Source organism: Diadema antillarum, unplaced genomic scaffold (assembly GCF_040938485.1).
Source record: "Diadema antillarum isolate AM-2024a unplaced genomic scaffold, OU_Dant_1.0 seq00000079_RagTag, whole genome shotgun sequence".
In the NCBI taxonomy this organism is placed as follows: Eukaryota; Metazoa; Echinodermata; class Echinoidea; order Diadematoida; family Diadematidae; genus Diadema; species Diadema antillarum.
The window spans coordinates 3,493,357-3,512,500 of NW_027271172.1; the positions used below are offsets into that span (position 1 = coordinate 3,493,357).

Genomic DNA, 19,144 nt, shown 5'->3' on the forward strand with positions numbered 1-19,144 from the left:
GAAAAATAATAATAGTAATAATAGAAAAATAATAACAGCAATTTTTTTCAAAACTTGTTGTGTTCACCTGGACTTTTCTATTTCATCAAAGGTTGTTCTGCTGCTTTGATAGGTAAAATTATAATATTTTGATCACACAGTTATTACTGCAAGTTTACCAAAAGAAAGTGAAAAGAAAAAAGTTTGTGTTTCAGCCTGGGTGGGAGTGGGTAATTCATCGTACTCGTGATTATGTACTGTACGTAGGTTGAATTTTCTGCCCTCACTGTAGGACAAGGAGGGCACTTTGAATGTTGACAAGGTGCAGTTGTAAATCTTTTTTTACAGCAGACAAAGGTTGTAGCATAAAAGTATGTCATAAATGCTGAAATATGAAAATAGTATATAGCTGCCCTCCACTTGTGGAGACAGTCAATAGTTCCAACGTGTGTAGACAAGGTCTAGAATTACTAGTAGTGCATGATTGCCTTGATAGCGTGAGTTTTAAGTAAAGGTTTACAGTGTCAAGTAATTATGTGTTTGAAGAGAGAGACTGTGCTATAAATTGCTAAATTTACACATCTTGCCATAGCCACATTATAACCTTGTGTCAGAATGTTGAACTATGCTTTTATATCACCCAAGACCCATTTTTATACCAAAGCTATTGGGGCCAGAGGTTCTTGAATTATATTTGAAAGGAAATGATACGTGTAAGGAGCATGTCATGTATGCCATAACTGGGTCTATAAAGGGATGGCATAGTTTTGGTTGAGATGGGGTATTCAAATTTTAACTTTTGGCAAGGTAAGTAGAAACCACTTATAAAACATTAAAGAGCATACAATTCCAAGAGGAATTCAAAGTTTATTTGACAAAAAACCGGTTTTGAAATGGCTGAGATACCTCGAAACAAAGTAAAACAAAGTGGTCCTAATGAAAGGTGGGGCCCTCCTTTTCTTAGGACCTTTGTTTTTGGATATCTCTGCCATTTCAAAACCAATTTTCATCAAATGAATTTTGAATTCCTCTTAGAACTGTATGTTCTTTCACATTTCATAACAGGTTTCTCATCTCACACACACACAAAAAAAAGTTGGAAACCTGAAGCCCCATCTCAAGTAAAACCATACCATTCCTTTAAGGGCTGCCATAGAAGCTGGTAATTATCAGTATGTTCGCGGTACTGCATCAAGTTGATTTTGCTCTTCACGCCTTTTCAGTAATCAAACTTTAGCACAGCTACATCACAGGTGCTTGAGTGGGGTATATTAAATGTTTTACATGTAGGCATTGCACTCCAGGCCATTAAATAGTGACTCCTGAGCGTACAATGTATTATCAGTCTTGACTGCATACATAAACTTACTTCGGTTTTAAGATGAGCTGATGCTTTGAGCTCATTAAGTGCATCTTAACCCGTTGAGGATGAGCTTATTTTGCTACAACACGCATTTCCCATAGATCCTTACCGAGTACACTCGGGACTCGTCCTCAACAGGTTAAAGGTGGCAACACTCAATTGCAAAATGCCAGAGGAATGGTACATTATGAGAGAAAAAAATCATGATCGCAATTTTAAGCACTTATTCATGGGCTTCTAAACACACATATCATACATTGAGTTCTATGCAGTTACAAATTTCATGTGAACATGGATGCTTTTTGCCTGAGTGATACTGTGATCATGCAGAGATAAGATGCATTCAAAACTGTTTGGTTTAAGGTTTCTTTTCAAAAGGTGAAGCTGGTCATGCATTTTCATTTCCGTTGTGTTACCACTCACTGTTCTCATACAGTATCATACTCTCACTGGACCTCCGATTAATATCATATTCCAGGGAGAGTGTTTTTCAATACGTCGTACTAGAAGAGACAGCATGTTAACACGCAACATTGCTCAGCAAGTTATGACCTCAGGGATGTGTTTCCATGGTGCATGCCACATCCAAATAAATGTGAAGCTGGTCAGAGGATTAAAAATGAACAATACTAAAAATTATGCAAAATTACACTTAATTGTTAGCTTAGTCTGAAAATCTGTGTATGATGCTTTGCTGTACCATAGCAATTAAATGCCATTTTCAAACCAAGTGGGTTGGTAAGTAGGTTCCTTTAGTATTAATATGCCATTCCTTCGTATACTTGCCATTTAGGAGAGGTCATTGCTTGCAAATTGCATGATTGATCTCAATATAGCTGGATGTGGGCAAACAAATACACAACGAAAAGAACTTTTCAGGAATTAGGGTAATTAGAATTGCATATTTCTGATGAGGAATGCACAGTCTGTCCACTATCAGAAGCAAGTTATTTTTAGAATTTTGGATCCTATGGGTCACCCAAACTTTTAAGTTGGTCTTCTTTGGAAATCTATCCAAAAATAAAAACAAATTAAAGCAGAAATAATACAAATGGAAGCTAAAAACAAAGAACAGCGAACAAGTTGTGACTTCTAACTTGTTGCCTTCCAATTAATGGTAACTTCTCCACAGTTCACAACTCAGTTTAAAAAAAAAACAGTTTCCATTTGACTTCAAAGACTGTCAATTTTTACTCTAAAATTGAGATATGTGTAAAAAACATGTTGGATAATTCTGTAGTAACACAATTTTTATTCAGGTACACCGACTTTTACTATTTCACACTTTTGATCTCAAAACACTCCAAAAGATTCAGAATCCTGGCAAAATCTTGTCAGCCAGAAAAGTTTCTTCAAATTCATGAAATTCTTCCGTCGAGGTGTTTTTATTGCAACTGATTGACAAATTGCCCCACATCGACGGAAATAAGCACTGAATTGATCAGTGTTTTAGTAGTAACCATGATTTTATTCATCATGGCTACAACTAAAACACTGATCAATTCAGTGCTTATTTACATCGATGTAGGGCAATTTGTCAATCAGTTGCAAGAAAAGTTTGTTTTTTAAGCCTTTTTATACAGCGAGCAAATTCCAAGTGGTGGATGATGAATTTTGAGCTCTTCTGAGGACAGTGATTTAGCTTTGATGGTTAGGTTTCTGTATGTGATGGGTTAATTGTAGCCACTTCAGGCCTCACTTTACAATGCAGCATTTTGAAGATTACCATGGCCTCTTCAAAGAGTAGCTTGAAGATTTACAAGCCGTCGACTCGGTTTAATTACAGCCAGTGGAGTACAAGTGGGCTGTTTGAAATGCATCCCCCAATGTTTGCCATAGTATTTATGACAGGGATGGGATGACACAACTCTTATATTGCCTTTGGTCTATTAGTTGACCTTTTACCGGTACACCAAGCTACTGTTTACTTGTCGGTTTGCCATGTCCGTGATGATGAATTGCATGTTGTGTTCTCAACAGATCTGTATACATGTATGTATTTGAGTCTGTGTCTGTGTGTGTGCTTGCAATATGAGAAAAGCTCCGATCAAGCTGTACCTACTGGTAATAAAACCGTGATGTGCTGCCGATGTCTTTATTTCAAAAGTCGTGCATGGATCGAGAAAGCTGTTGGTCGGAGAGGAGTCTGGCAACCATTGTGGATACAGAGTGCTCACGGAGCAGCGAGATCTCAGTGAGATGTATCAGTGTTATTATCCATGATTAAAAAGTCTTCAGTTTGACATTTCTTCTGTTGGACAAGCTGCTCCTCACTACTGCAGTAGGATGTCTCCATAAAATTGACAGTGGTTGAATTATGATTTTGTGAGGAGAAAAGTTTGGAGCTCACCGCCCTTCTTGTGCCGAGTTTGTGGCTTTTGACAGGGCTAGTTCTTACCATGGAACGTTCCTATGGAAAATACCTGGGTAAGAAAGCAACTGACCCCATCCGCAGGATGTTTGTGAATCGTCTGCTATGTCTAGAATCTATCAATTGATACAAGGCTTTATTCATTGCTTTTGAATAATTTTTGTCTTCATATACTGTATGTTAAATGTTGTATAGTTTACTACAAAATTTCATGGCTTTACTGACATTCATGAAAGTTTTATCATGCCAAGATATGTTTATGTATTCACATTTTACACCATATTACAAAGTTTTTGCTGTCTTTTCTGATGGAGCATAAGCTCCCTTTTATAATGCTTTGTTTTATTTTGTTTTTAATGAGTGATTCATTGCATTTTTGCATGTGACACTTATCTGCGAGTGGTAAATTTACCTCGAGAAAGAGTTATGAATCTAGGCTAAGATCTAAGACCCCGTTTACAGTGCGAGGCTCAGCCGCGGCTCGGCCGCGGTTTGGCCCAGCCCCGCTTCAGTGTAAACGCGCAAAAGGCCAAATGCGAGGCCAAAATTGGCCTCGCATTTGGCCTCGCTCTGGAGCCCGGCCTTTTCTCAGTGTAAACGTAAACTGGGCCAAATGCGCGGCCAATTTTAGTCTGGCTTCCAAACCCTCTGCCTGTACTATTTCGCTGTTCAGGATATTAGCCCCCTCAACGTCAAAAATGGTATAGTTTAAGGTGGTTTTGTCCTGCAAAGGAGTTTTTCCTTCAGCAAAGGCCTTTGCCCGAACGGCGACTTTGTCGCCACGGAATTCATTTGGCAAAGAGTCTGAAAACCAGACAATACCAAATTGCATTTGTTTACAAGCAGAGCGCCACTACGACAACATATTGAAAGGTTTGAATCAAAAGCGCGGCCGAGCCCGGCAGTGTAAGCGGACAAAATTGCGGGGCCCAGCCTCACAATTGAGGCCGGGCTCGACCGCGGCTCGGCCCAGCCCCGCACTGTAAACGGGGTCTAAATTAAAGATAGGCAAATACTGTAAAGACAGAATGCTTGAGAATGGTTCAAAGTGTCCTCTAATGGGCACTTCATATTTGTTCTTGTACTGATAAATTCACATTTTATCATAAATAACACGTCCCGCTGTTACTGTTTATTTACTTTCTTTTAAGAAGAAAAACTGTACTTTTGTGAAACAAACATAAATTACAATACAGGAGACATTAGTGTAAGTGGTCAATAGGGCTGTTAGCAGGTGCCATTTTGAAGCTTTTAAAAGGGATTTACTAACATTTACTGTCATAAAGGAGGCCACTTCTGTTTTCATTCGTACAATTTTGGTCAATTACTTTCAATTGCATTTTTTTTTCTTTTGTAATGGGGCCAATCTCTTTCATGTCTGACACAGCTTTTACCCTATAAACAACTTTCTCTGTTGGGATGTGTTCTCATTCTTTTTTTTTTCAAGAAAAATGATACCTAACAATGGAGTCTGTGTGAAAAGTATTTGAAAGGTGTTCTTCGATGATCTATCTCAATATGCCTGCAGCAATACTGATACAAACTGCAGAAAAAGAAAGAAAGAAATGGTGTTTCCATTCTGAATGAAAAGCGTCTTTCAAAGTTCATTTCTATTGATTTCCCCTCTTGCCCCGAAGCAAGTGTTTTAGATTTACAATCAGTAGACAAATAGTTGGAGAATTGGGACAGGTGCACCCTCTTCGGCTATCAACAGCTTAATTAATCATCCCCCGGTCTGCAACTGTCCAGTGACATCATTGGCTGGTCTAGTGAAAGGAGTAGAAAATTAAAGGGAAACTTCACACTTATTGTACATGTATGTGTTCGAGTTGACTTTAGTTAAGAGTCAAAGTCAGGTGAACAGCACAGAGAAGTTTCATTGAAGTATTATAAGAAATTTTTTTTTAAAGACAAAATTTCAAGCTGAACTTATGTTTGCAAAACAGTATTATCGGTCACTAGTATTTATGCAAATTACACATAATGCAAGATGATAATGTCATCACCTCACAAAGCTCCCATTGGTTTAAAGATATGACTTTACAAAAATGCTTGTCGCCAAAAAATTTTTGTCATCAATAAAAAAGGTACGTCAACCTTCTTTTCTTCACTGGGTATCAATGTAGCGCTCAATCTTTGCAACTCAAGAACTGCAATGCATGAGCAATGGCATATATGGTACAGAACATGCCAACATGAGTGCTCCAGGTAGCATGGTGACTGTAGTTATTGCATACTTTCTGATTCAAGATTAAAGTGGTTAAAAATGTTGGCACTTTTTTGGGGCTACTCTGTCACATCTTCTGTGAGAATGATGAAACTAGAATAAAAGTTTTGTTACAGTTTAGGGAAACAGGATCTTTTAAAGGCATTATTTACCATTTGCAGATGAAACAAAAACCCAGTTTTAGTGCTTCAAAATAGTTCTAAGATATGAGTTAGGGATAGCAACAACCAATGAAAAAATGTCAATCAGTTTAATCAATTTAAGTATTGTGAGATATACAAAATCTGAACAATAGTTCTTAAATGATGAATTTATTTCTAGAATAAACCGTCCACTTTTATGGTTTAATTGAGAAAAATAGCAATATCTTCCTATATTTTTAAGGCTTTATTGCAAATTTTGTGTATATGGTAGGATGTTTTTGTGATACAGCTGACTTAGATATATAATGCATCAAACATGATAACTCATACATTTTTTAAATCGCTGCTCCCAGTGGTAAACAGTACCTTTAATGAGGACTGTATGCACCACACACACATACACAGACACACACACACACACACACACACACACACACACACACACACACACATAGAGAAGTTAGCACTACACAGAAACTTTTCTATTTCATACATCCTAATCACAGCAGGGCAGAAGATGAATGAACGTGAATCTCCATTCCACCTGCATTTTTCGTATTCAAGAAAACATAGTACTGCTCAGCATCTCCGCAGTATTCCTGCATAAGTTGCATCAGACTATCTCGAAGATTTGTGCAGGCTTTCAATGCCTACTATGTTCAACATTATGATCCTCCCGGTCTTGCTCCCTCGATGCTGTGAATAATTTAATAATTTCTTCTTTTTTTCTGCTTATAATAGTGCATTTTGTAACATGCAATCACCTACCTCGCTCTTATGCAGCTGGTATGGTGGGAAAAAAAAACACAGTTCTCCATGATGAATTCCACATCTTCAGATGATGTGGATATATTGTATTCTTAATGTGTCCCTCTTCAATTTGCTCTCGCATCGAACTGCTGCCAGAATATTTTGCATCTTCTATGCAATTTGGATGCAGAACTCCTAATGAAAATGCAACTGCCATAGAGTTTACCATTGAAAAAAAAAAGATGGATTCTCAATGAGTTCTCTTTGTTTTATTCTTTGCCCAAGGCAAAATGCAGCTTCTTCAAAAGTTATCTGAAAAAAATCCCTCTCATATTGATGTTACAATTTGTCCATAGATTGAATTACGTGACAATGAGGAGTTCCCATGAGGAACTGATTATTTTTCTTTCCACCTTCCCCAGGTATGCATAGGAAGGGATCAAACAATATTCAATTTTTTTAGTGTTTTGCCACATTCATCATCACTGCATCGTGTTATGATTTCGTTACAGTTTCGTTAGGCTCCACTGATCCCTTAATCATCGTCATTTGTTGACTCTAAAGAGGAACCTTTTCTTGAAACTATAGGACATTCCATAATTCATGGGTATGTGTCATATAATCTTTCGCATCAGAATGGTCTGATTATGTGCCAGGAATTGTTATTGTAATGTGATCTATCTTCAGATTCTAATTTTCTTTTTTGATAGCCTGATGACAACGAGCATGACAATAATGATAATGATCAGGAGTTACATGTATAGGAAGAGTGGTATTCATAGTTGTCTGAAAACAACTGAAAACATAGTTGAGTGAAAACAAGAAATATCAGCGACTTTTTTATCATGATTATTACCATCTTTGATTTAATAATTGTTAATGTCATTTTATCTCTTATCTTTCATATGATGACTACTGTTACTGTCATCATCAGTGTCATAACCATCATTATCTTTCTTCTTGTCTTTCGGCAGGTATCAGCCCCCTTGCTACCACCTCGCACCCCTCCAACCAGCCCATCCCCTTGGAGCAGGTGTGGGTAATTGATGAGAACAGGACAAAGGTCAAGGAAGAGAAGAGAGAGGTGGAGGAGCAGAAGAAAGAGATGGAGGGGGAGGACCAAACTGGGAGTGGTCCCGAGACGAGCCCAGATTCGGCGGAGCGTCCCACGCACCAGACAATGGCGCAGCATCTGCTCAATCGCAGCAGCAGCTGCCGGCTGCCCGCTGGAGAGCGGGGCCAGACGGGGACCTCGCCGCTCGCGGGAAAGCCGCGCTCCTTTGCCTCCCATGAGGACCTTGCGACCGCCGAGAAGCGCAGCGTTCTAGGAGCGGTGGAGAACGGCAACCGGAGCAGCTCGCTGACGGATGTGCGCGTTCGGAGGCAGCCAGGTCTGGCTATCCCCGTTATTGGGATTGAGGAACCTTCAGACCAAGATGACGATGATGATGAAGATGAAGGCAGTAGTGTTGCCAAGGACAACCAAGATGGGACACCATTGCAGCGGGAGAATAAATTGAGTCAATCACCCACACCTTCTCCGCCCAGTTTCCTCAACCCCGATCTGGTCCAGAGGTTGAGTTCGCACAACCCAGATGGGAGTATGGGCAGTCTCTCAACTAGGACTGGAAGTGATAGTGATGTGACGCTTAGTGGGAGCAATACACCAGACATGAACGAACACCGGCGCAGTGTCGGCGTTGGTGATAAAAGGGTTCGCAAGAGCAGGTAAGACATCCAATATTTTTCTTACATATTGAAATGAAGCCCTATATTGTGGCATTATAAAGGATTTTGCATCATTGATGTTTATCTTTTTCCCTGGTGTTCTGTTCATATCTTAATCCTGCAGAAAGCTGACTGTCCTACTATAATATGATGTAAACTCAGGACCTATAAAAACCTTTTCATAGTTTATCGTAAGGCATAGGGGACATCGGGAATCCCCTTCTGTCCATATGCCAAAAGCCTTTCATAATACTGTAAAACCATGAATTTTTGCATGCATGAAACTTTCGCAAATTTCACGAGAAGTCAAGATCTGCAAAAGTAAGATGCTAATTAAGTAAGTAAAGTAAAAAAAAGTTTTTGTCCAGAAATTGCATTGAATGCCAGTGAAAATTTGCAAAAGTTTCATGCCACAAAAAAGGACATCAGCTCCCATTTACAAAAAGTTTCTGGTTTAACAGTAAAGTCCAATGCAAGTACACAGAACGTATCACGTATCTAAACAATTGGAACACTGTTTCAGTTTGAATCCTGCTCCACCTCCTGGAACTGTGTGTAAGTGACAGCACTGTCTATTCCCTAAGTATAGGGTTCACTTCTGGAGGCTGAAACACATGTGGTGCCGAACAAAAATGCCTTATGATGCATTTACACCGAGCATTTGATGGGCACTGGGCTGGGGTTTTGCTATGGTACACCAAAAAGAGGCATGTGTGGTTCTGTTAAACAGAATCAGTAATTCGGTACAAAATCATCCAAAATGTTAATGTCAAAATCAAGAGCAACAAAAACTCAACAGAAGATTGATTTTGTAGCAAAATTATTAGCAGGGAAGTAATATTGTAACAGAACTAGACATGATTCCTTTTGGCCCACCATAGCAAAAACCCTGTTCCATGACCCATGCTGGATTTGGAGTAAATGCAACTTCAGACCAATTTTCTTAGTTGTTGTTGTTTTTTCAGTCTGTCCTTTTTCTATCTCATTCTCTATCTTTCTATTTGTCTGCCATTTGTTTCCCTGTCATTCATCACCAAAGCTCAATTTTAAAGCACTCTTCCTAAAACATCCTCTAATTAAAGCAGCAATCACATCTTTATCAAACATTGCATGATATCGAAGAATAATGACAGGGCAATTAACTTATCAGATTCGGGGCAATTTTCTCGAGTGGTAGAGTCAAGCTGAAAGCAAGCACTATTCGGTGATTGCATCTAGTTTGTCTCGCGAGTGTCATTTTAACTAAGTTACTCTATGAGCACCCTCTCCACACTGGTGGTAAGAAGCTGGCTAATAACCCGTTGAAGATGAGCTGATATTGCTACAACACGCATTTCCCATAGACCCCAGCCCGAGTATACTCAGGACTCGTCTTCAACGGGTTAAGGGTGTCTGGCTCCCTGATGAAAGCTGGTGGTGAGTGATAGGGGTAGGGCTCTCTGTGCTAAAAAACAAACAAAAAAAAAGTTGTTTGCACAGAAGATGCTACCCTGGGGAAATAAGATGGCATTGTTATTGCTATGATGTGACTGATGTCACGGAAAAAGCTGTAATTGCAGTCAGAACTGTGTGTCATCACATTTTGAAGAGTTTTTTTTTTTCATTTTGTTTGATATGAAACATTCTATTTGATTGGATCCTTCATTTCCTGGCAGAAGTTAGCAGCAGAAATAATCATTTTGCCATCATCAAATTGGCAACTCTGAATTTCACTGCATCTCTTACACTCTATATGCCGTATATTTCACAAGGTTTTATTTTTCATGAATTTCACGTTGGGTGTTATGATATCATCCAAGTATGCCTGTTTTGACATAAAGATCCCACTGAATAGTGCAATCAGCATCGCTGTCCACATCGCAAGAAATCTTTTTTCAGAATTATCACAGTAATTTGAGAAAGAGTGCGATAATTCACACCATGGCATATGTGTGAACGCTGGAGCCAAAAATCTCAAATTTCTGTCCAGTCATTCAAAAATATGAATGACTGAACAACGCACAAAGGACAGTGTCACCACTACGGTAGATAGATATCGGGCATGCACAGCTTGAGCTTGATAGACAGATTATCGTGATTAGCAATTACCATTATATTTCTGTCAGTCTAAACCGGCACCAAAAAAAAAAAAAAAAAATCTCAAGATTTTGATCATGATCGTTATCCTGCAGTTTAGACTGTGTGAATGCGACTGCTGTCCTGCTTTTTAGTGTTTAATAGTACTTTTGGTTTGCAGGGACCTAATTTTCAATGCCATAATTTTGATTGATTGTCAAATTGCAAGTCACAAGGATCCCGATGCTGATAGACCATGGTGCATGAATAGATGTGCCACAGCTCATTAATTCCACCTGCTGATTACAGATCAATCATAATGATAGAGATGTAGCCTTGTCAGGAATGACTACTTATGAAAAAAAGATATACTCAGCATTTTTATTAGCAGTAATTACCAAGTGAGGGATATAAATGTGCTCTAACTCAGATAATCTCCCTCAACCTTTTGCAACGACTACAAGTGCTCCCATTTTACACCAGATTTTGTCTGCAGAAGAAATCACATGCTTCAAAGTTTATTTTAAGCAATAAGTAGCAATTGTACATCTTCAGAAGTAAGAAAAAGATCCATGGAGTGATTTTGTTTTTTTGTTTTTGTTTTTTTAGATAAAATTGTTTTTATCTTTTTATTATAAGAGATGTCATACACTTAAATGCATTAAGGTGGAAGTTCAGGGCAGAAGAGGAAGGGTAATATTATGCTATGACTGTGACCATGAATTGAGCACTCTGAAACATAATGTGATATTTTAAGCTACAGTTGGCCCTAGTTTATGTAGAAGAAGAAAGAAAAATAGAGAAATTATCTCCCCAACCTCCTCAAGAAGAAGAAGAAGAAGAAGAAGAAGAAGAATGATAAATGAATAAACTTGGATACTGACCAACCTGAATACACTCATACTAGATCACAATACAAGCCCCCACCTCATCCTGTATGGACTGCTGACATGTATAGCTCACACTTCATGCGCACACACTAGGAGTTGATATCTTTGTTAGATTTCTCATGAATTTGTCCTCATTGGCTACATAGTGACCAGAAGGCCGAAAGGTTTGGACACAGTAGTCTGGTCACAGTTTAAGTGCATTCTATGATCAGTCATATGCTCAGCACATAGACAAACATACTAGTATATTATTTTACTGAATTACACCAGCTGCATTTCACTAAAGTGTGAGTCTAAGTATTTATGTAAGTAATGTAAGTATTTATCCAATGAGAAAACGCCAAAACAAAGCAAAAACAAATGTTTGTGCTTTGTATTGGCATTTTCGCATTGGAATGTTTTATAACTTTTTTTTCACTTTGTCATTTTATCAAAGTTAACCTGTAGTGGCACTCGATACAAGATAAGTTTGGAATCGCATGTCACTTAAGAAGAAAGGGAATATAGCTCTACTTACAGTTCATTCTTTAGCTTTCATTGATGAATATTCAGAAAAGAAAACTTTATTTGGTGGATTATGTTTTGGCCTTATGTCTCTGAACAAATTTGTACATACATATCTTTCAGTAGGAATCCTAAATTACTTTTTGGTTTTGGTTTTGGTTTTGTGCTATGAGCTAATGCTTCTAAATCAAGATATTGACTCCAACAATACCCGTTTTTAGTTTGTTTTTTTCCCCTTTCTGTCAGTGAAAGTGGGAAGAGGAAAGTATCGAGTGAGTTTTACTCACACCATGCTGAAATTCATGTGACACAGTAGTTTAAGTTCAAACTGCCTGCAGTCTGCATGTGTTCAGTAATAGCAAGAAAGAAAAAACAAATCAATCCAGTGAAGTGACGTAGATTTCTACCGTCCACCGAAAGAAGGGGGAAGGGGCAATAGGGAGGGAATCTGTACTTTACCAGAACTTGCCGGCAGCAAGTTATCATCATGTTGCCATTTGTGGCAGAGATTGTCGTCCGAAAACATGGAGGAAGCCTCGTTGCCATTGGCAGTCAATCGAGGTAATGCTCAAGAGTGCGCACTAATGAGAGGGGTGCTTGATAGCTACATAGAAGTGCAAGCTGAAAGTTGCGTGCTTTTACTTGAACTTTTTGTCATTTCGCCACAATGTAACACCAGAAACTTTAAGAAACATAATGACAAAGGTTGTTAAAATGACTGTCTTCAGAGTGTATGAGCTAGGTAAGAGTATGGCAAATGGAGGCATATGTATATGTGCACATTGGTTATCATTTTTGTTGGTATTCTGTTCTGGTACAAGTATTGTATTCAAGACTGTGATTCCAAATGATATCATACTCCGTCAGATTTATGTAGAAATTTTAGTGAGTCGTGTAGATACAGTGCTTAGCAGAATCATGCCGTAGGACAGACCTTATGAGGTTGTCAAAGGTCAAACATGTACATTATTTTGTAGATGGTATTGAGTGTGATATCACATGACTTACTACTGCAATAGAGGGAAAAAATGTCTAAAAGTGACAAATATAAATTCATATTTAAAGGTTTATCACCATTTTGGGGTTTGAACATGATGTATAGACAAGAATATCTGAGATTTTGAGCCCTGAGAAGTTTTTTTTTTCAATTCTGAAGAAGTTGTTTGTTACAGATGAAGAGGATATCAATCATAGATGTGCATAGAATGCAGATGAAATTGTAAGAATATGGTACTAAAAAGCTAAAAGAGGCACATGCATCATGAATGACCAACAATTTTTGCATATTTATTATTTCCAAATGTCAAACATTAGGCTGTAGTTCACTAACATTCTTAACAGCACCTCTAATAAACTATTTTTTGGAACAGCAAAAAAAGTTTATGTGGTGCAATCAATGGATTCAAAATTGGGGTACGTATTTGTTCCCTGTTACATGTACAACAGGTGGTGACACATTTCTTTTGTAGGTTTCTAGAAAGGAATTTAGATGAAATCTACATTTTTGTTTGTTTGGGATGATCTAAATTTGGCACAAGAGCTCTGAACAAGCACTGGGAATTTTAACTACCTGTAAATTCCTTCTTTGTCATTTTTGTAACAATAGAAACAGGTGGTGAAAAGTTGGCATGCTGCCAAGATTTAGAAGCTGACATTTGCAAGTATACAAGTTGAAGTTTATGGTAATCTTGAAAGACAATTGCCAAAATTCAGAAAAGTAAATTAGTTTAAATCCATGCAGTCCATGCACAACATGTACGCTAGAACAGACATCCCATAATGAACGCATGCTGACATGCACATGATCCAGGTATGCCTGTTTAGGACTTGCTGTAGTCCATATATTTGACTTGATCTTAACTGCCTCTGTGAATTCTGGCCAGTGAATCTACCTGGGGACCGTTTCATGAAACTTTTTGTCAGTGATTTACACTGACAACTGTTAAAAGCTACTGCAATCCTTGCATCTGATTGGCTGATAGCAAATTTGTCAGTGAAAACCTCCGACGAACTCGTTGATGAAACGCCCCCCAGAAGTGGAGCATGCTCTGATAAGGAAATGCAGAGATGGGAAAAGTCTATCACAAAGAAACCATAGGCAGTAAATGCAGGTTGAGGAACATGGTCCATCAAGTAAACTGCATCAGATCTTGAGATTTAAAACCCAAAGTCAGCTGTCGGGTTGATATTGAGATGTCTTTCACACTTTTAAATCAGGACAACTGCTAGGAAAACACCGTACATTCTGCAGAGGTGTGAAGACATTACTTTGCTTGCACCACGGTACGGAAGATTTCTTGTTGGTTTTTGATATCCAAATGGATTTAGAAGTGTTCGAGAGAAATATGCTGACTTGTGACGCATTTCAAATTGATATTGCTGAGCAGGGCTAGAGTGTTTTTTTTTTTCACATGAACTTTAGCTGACATAAAGAGGAAAAGGTTCCCTGGGCCCCGTTTTATCAAAATATAAAATTGATTTTGAATTTCCTTACCACACAGGCTGCCATAGACTTACAGTTGAAATCAACTATATAATCAATTTTAAGTCTTCATAAAACAGGGCCCTGGTCTGTTATCTTAACCCCTTCCATACTAAGAGTCTGAAATACCCATAGATTTTACACAGACCCCACTAGGTTCCCCGTAATTAATGGATTAAGGCTGCTGTCCTATGTTGTGGTCCCTTCAGATCTGTGTAGCCTTTCAATCACCCAGTTGTAGAAGCTTTCGGCAATTGTCGTAACCCGTAAATCATGGTATCCATCAGTTCAATTTATCATAGAATTGGTACACTACTATGTCACAGAGGTACTGTACATGTCAATCCTGTTTCACTTTTCATAAAACTAAAACTTGCTGGGTTACATTTGGCAGTTGTAGAAACCTCTATGCAGCCTTTAGTTATGTTGCTCTAAAGTGGAAGTACTAATTTGAAATCTTGATAGAAAGAAAGAAATCAGGTGACTAGGCCTTCATTCCCATTCAGAGAACCTAGATTAATATCATCTCATATAGTATTTTTTCCTTAAGAATGTAAAAAATGATGGTTAAAATGGATTTGATATCCATCCCTGTTTGATTTGACAGATTACAGAACTTCCCAAGCTGCATACACCAGTGAAAAACAAACACCCAAGAACATCCTAACATTGTAGATACTCAGCTCTCTTTCCAGCAGGTCTTCAGAAGGGGGAGGATCTATAGGGCTGGAGGGAGGGGAGGGGGCATGGTGAAATGCGGTCATGCCCCATTAGGTAATATTGACCCCCCTCTTGTGACTCCTAACTGCTCAGGTGTTTCAAACAATATGCCCAAATCCAGGCGCATATCTTGGGCTTTAGCCCCTCTTTTGTTCAAGACAGTTTGGGTGGAAAGCCGGAATTACATCCTTGAAAAAAGGGCTGATGCTCCTGTGGAGTTGAAGAAAAAGAACATTTATCGTCAATACCTGCTTTTTTCAGTGAAATGAAGGAGGGGTTAGGGAGAACGAGTCTAGTCGATATGATTGACGTGTGGTCATCGCACTGTTCATCGATCTTCATTCCATGAGATGTATTACGGCTGACTAGCTCTTGGAATATTCCTGCCTATTTTTGGCAAAATTCCATGGCTCGGATAAATGTTCCATATATAGAACAAAACCTACTTCTTCTAGATGCTACAATGGGACAAGCTACTCAAAAAACAAGCATTCTGTATGTGCCATATATTTTATAGGGAGTCTACATTTTCGGGGAATGGGGACTTCCGGACAATTTTGTAAGTGGTCAAATTGGCGATTGTTATAAAAACAGTACCGAACAGAGAAATGTCTGCATGCATGGCACATTCATGTCGGGATCAGAGTTAATATTGTTGTGTGTTTTTAAATTCGCAAATAGCACTTGACTCATAAAATTTGTAAAATTAAGAACATCACAAAATATTTGATGCATACAGTATATTTTGTGCTTTTTGTATTCATATAACATATAGGCTAGCTTGTGTATTTTGCACCAAAAATGTTACCTTGATTGCCTGAAAGTTTATTATCTTTCTAATGATGTTGGTGTACATGTGCATCCTTTCATCTGTTTTGCTGCATAATTTCTTCATGGAAATGCTAGAACTTTGTGACATCTCAAATCTTTCTCACAAGTATCTTGAGCATTCTGAAGAGTCCATGAACTCTGCACTTCACTGTGCTATTTAAGAGAAAGTAAAGTTTATGATTCTAGAGTGACACATTTCCCTGATATTCAACATCCTTTCCACTGTCTTTCTTTCTTCTCAGCAATGCTTAAAATTCCACATTATCAGTTGTTTTGTATTGATTTAAATATTTCAATATATACTCATCCTGTCGATGTCTAACTGTGACCCTGAAATAAGTAAGATCTGGAATGAGCAAATTGCTGGTGAGTGGATGTTAGAATGATGTATTGGAAGAGTTTCTGAGTCTTACCAACAGTCTGACAGCCAAATTCCTCCTTGACCTGCCGTTCCAGCGGTCAGCGTTCCGCATCTGACCACGGGATGTTATCCCCAGTAATGTGGACAGATTAAGGAGACAATGTGAGCCTAATGATTTGGAGCTGTGAGGATAAGTTGCCAGTGCGATTCAATCCATATATATTGTTGGATTGTGTGCACCCTTCCAGACGGAGGGATTTAGCAAGATTTACTGCTAATTCTCCAGGTCTGGCCACCGCTCATTTAATGTTCCATCATCCGTGTCGATGGGTCCCATTAACGGTTCATTTCGCAAATGAAGCACATCTGCTCTTGTTCCCGGGGGCCTACACTCACATACTGCGATGAACATGCTGTGGGGTTCCATTCCATGACAATGTTTATGTTTGTTTGTTTGTTGTTTGTGTAATTTCTATTGGGCATGCCTCTCAATTCTTTTTTCAAGAAATCAATATCTGATTGTCGGTCTCTGCATTTTTTCACCAATGAGGACTCTTTTACGTTTTCTCTATAACACATTTTGAAGCTTATGTGTATACTTCTGCTGCTGCTAGTATCTGGAAAGTGTAGAGACCCAGATTTGCTCTGGGGTAACGATTTCAGCTGGAAACGTGATAAGTACGAAGATTATGAAGGTTGGCCAAATTTTGATATCCAAATCACTTTTTCTTGGAAGACACTTGATAAAACAATGGATTTTTTTTTTCTTCAAAGGAGTCCTTTAAAAATCAGCCCTAAGAAAGGGGCTAAAATCAGACCCTTTCTTCTGATAACTGCCTCCTCTTCAAAATTTTTACAGGTTTTAACTTACTTAAAGGGGATGGCTAGTAACTAATCAGTGGGAATGCTGGGGGATAATTGTTCCAATTCATGTGGGATTTATTTAAGAGTACATTATGTATCTATTGTTGTGTGAAAATTATTTGCTTCAGAACGGTCTCATATTCAAGTAATGTGCAGTTTAATGCCCTGTCACTGTACAGGCATGCTAACATGGAAACATTAAACTGCACATTACCTGAATATGAGACCATTCTGAAGCAAATAATTTTCACACAACAATAGATATACATGTATAATGTACTCTTAAATGAATCCCACAAGGATTTGAACAATCATCCCCAGCATTCCCACTGATTCTCACTGATCAGTTACTAGCCATCCCCTTTAAAAGGCCACTATACCATGTTAAAAGTATAGTGTCTGCTAATGTGACTGTCCCCAACCTTGACACATATGTTAACATGAGAGAACAGGTTCTGTGCATTTTACATGCATCCTGCCCCCATTTCTTTTCTTTTTTTTCTCTCTCTTTTTTTCAGTCCAGACATCCATCAGTGAAACAGAAAAGTGTGGCACATGTGGACTTATTACCAAAGGGAAAAAAAAATAGAATGAAATGAAAACGACACTTACAGTGTAGAACATACCACAATGATTGTTTTAATGGATTCTTCTACCAGTGTAAATGATGGATCTAAAACTAGAGCACATGTTATGTCTGTTATTGAATTCTCTTTATATTTTCTTTCAGTTGTTCTGTGCATGTAATATCACAAACTGTAGTAGTCTCGTCATCCAGCAATGGCGTCACTGAAATATTTTAAAAAAAATCATAACTTTTGAGCGGATTGTTCGGTTTTCCTCTCACTTTACTGATGTACGTGTTCTACTAATATCGCTGCATTCACTCAATCCACACGTACAATTTTGTATGTCAAGGTGAAGTTGTCCTTTAAAGGGTGTGTACAGTTCTGGTCGAGGTGAAGATTTAGCTTTTAACGTTTTGCGAGATATTCAGAAACCACTCTATATGATGTCAAAGAGCATGCAGTTCTAGGGGGTATCAAAAGTTTATTCGATGAAAATCGGTTTTGAAATGGCTGAGATATCCAAAAACAAGGTGAAAAAAAGAGATCCTAATAAAGTTGTGGCATGTTGCCTTTTATTATTAGCACTTTTCTGGATATCTCAGCCATTTGAAAACCAATTTTCATCAAATAAACGTTGAATCCTTCTTATAATTACATGCTCTTTCATATTTCATAAGAGGCTTTTCATTATCTCACATAGGAATGTTCAAAACATGAATCCCTACCTCAACCAGTACTGTTCAGTCCCTTTTAAAGAACCCAGACTCCTCCTTCTAAGACAATGCTCTTTGATCTGATCTGAACAATGCATCAGCGCCTCCACTTTAGACCCATGGGAGCATGAATCCTGTCCTACTGAGCATTGATTCGCGAGGACGTCTGTCGAATTGATTTCTCCGCTTCGCAAGCCACTTGTGACCGAGTGTCTTTATCAGGCTCGCTAAGAAAAGCCTTGGGAGGGGTAGATGGTATAATTACCAGGATTACAAAGATTTCATGCTTTTGAACTTTCCGTACAAGTACTACCCAGTCATTAAACACATCAATATCTCTGATATGTCAATTTAACTCTTAAAGGGGGTAAATGATGCTTGGTGTTATCTTCTTTACATCGTCTTGCATTAAGGTGTGACTTGATCCACTCAAATTTCAATTTTATCTTAGTGGTAATAGTCAGGGTTAGAGTTTGTTTTACTCTTTGTGTATCATCATGTAAACCCCCTGTGTGCCATATCATTTTGAGACTGCAACACACGAGCGTATATGGAAAACATTCTATTTCTCAAAGGCATGTACAATTGTACTGT

At 38.3% G+C, this 19,144-nt stretch overlaps 1 protein-coding gene across 1 annotated transcript in view; it reads left to right on the forward strand.

Annotated features, from left to right (window-relative positions):
* LOC139726173 (band 3 anion transport protein-like) overlaps positions 1–19,144 on the forward strand; it is a 140,643-nt gene that overhangs the window by 63,967 nt on the left and 57,532 nt on the right. The window contains exon 3 of the mRNA XM_071637251.1: positions 7,808–8,561. Coding sequence (XP_071493352.1) covers positions 7,808–8,561 — 754 coding nt within the window. The remainder of the gene's footprint in view (positions 1–7,807; positions 8,562–19,144) is intronic.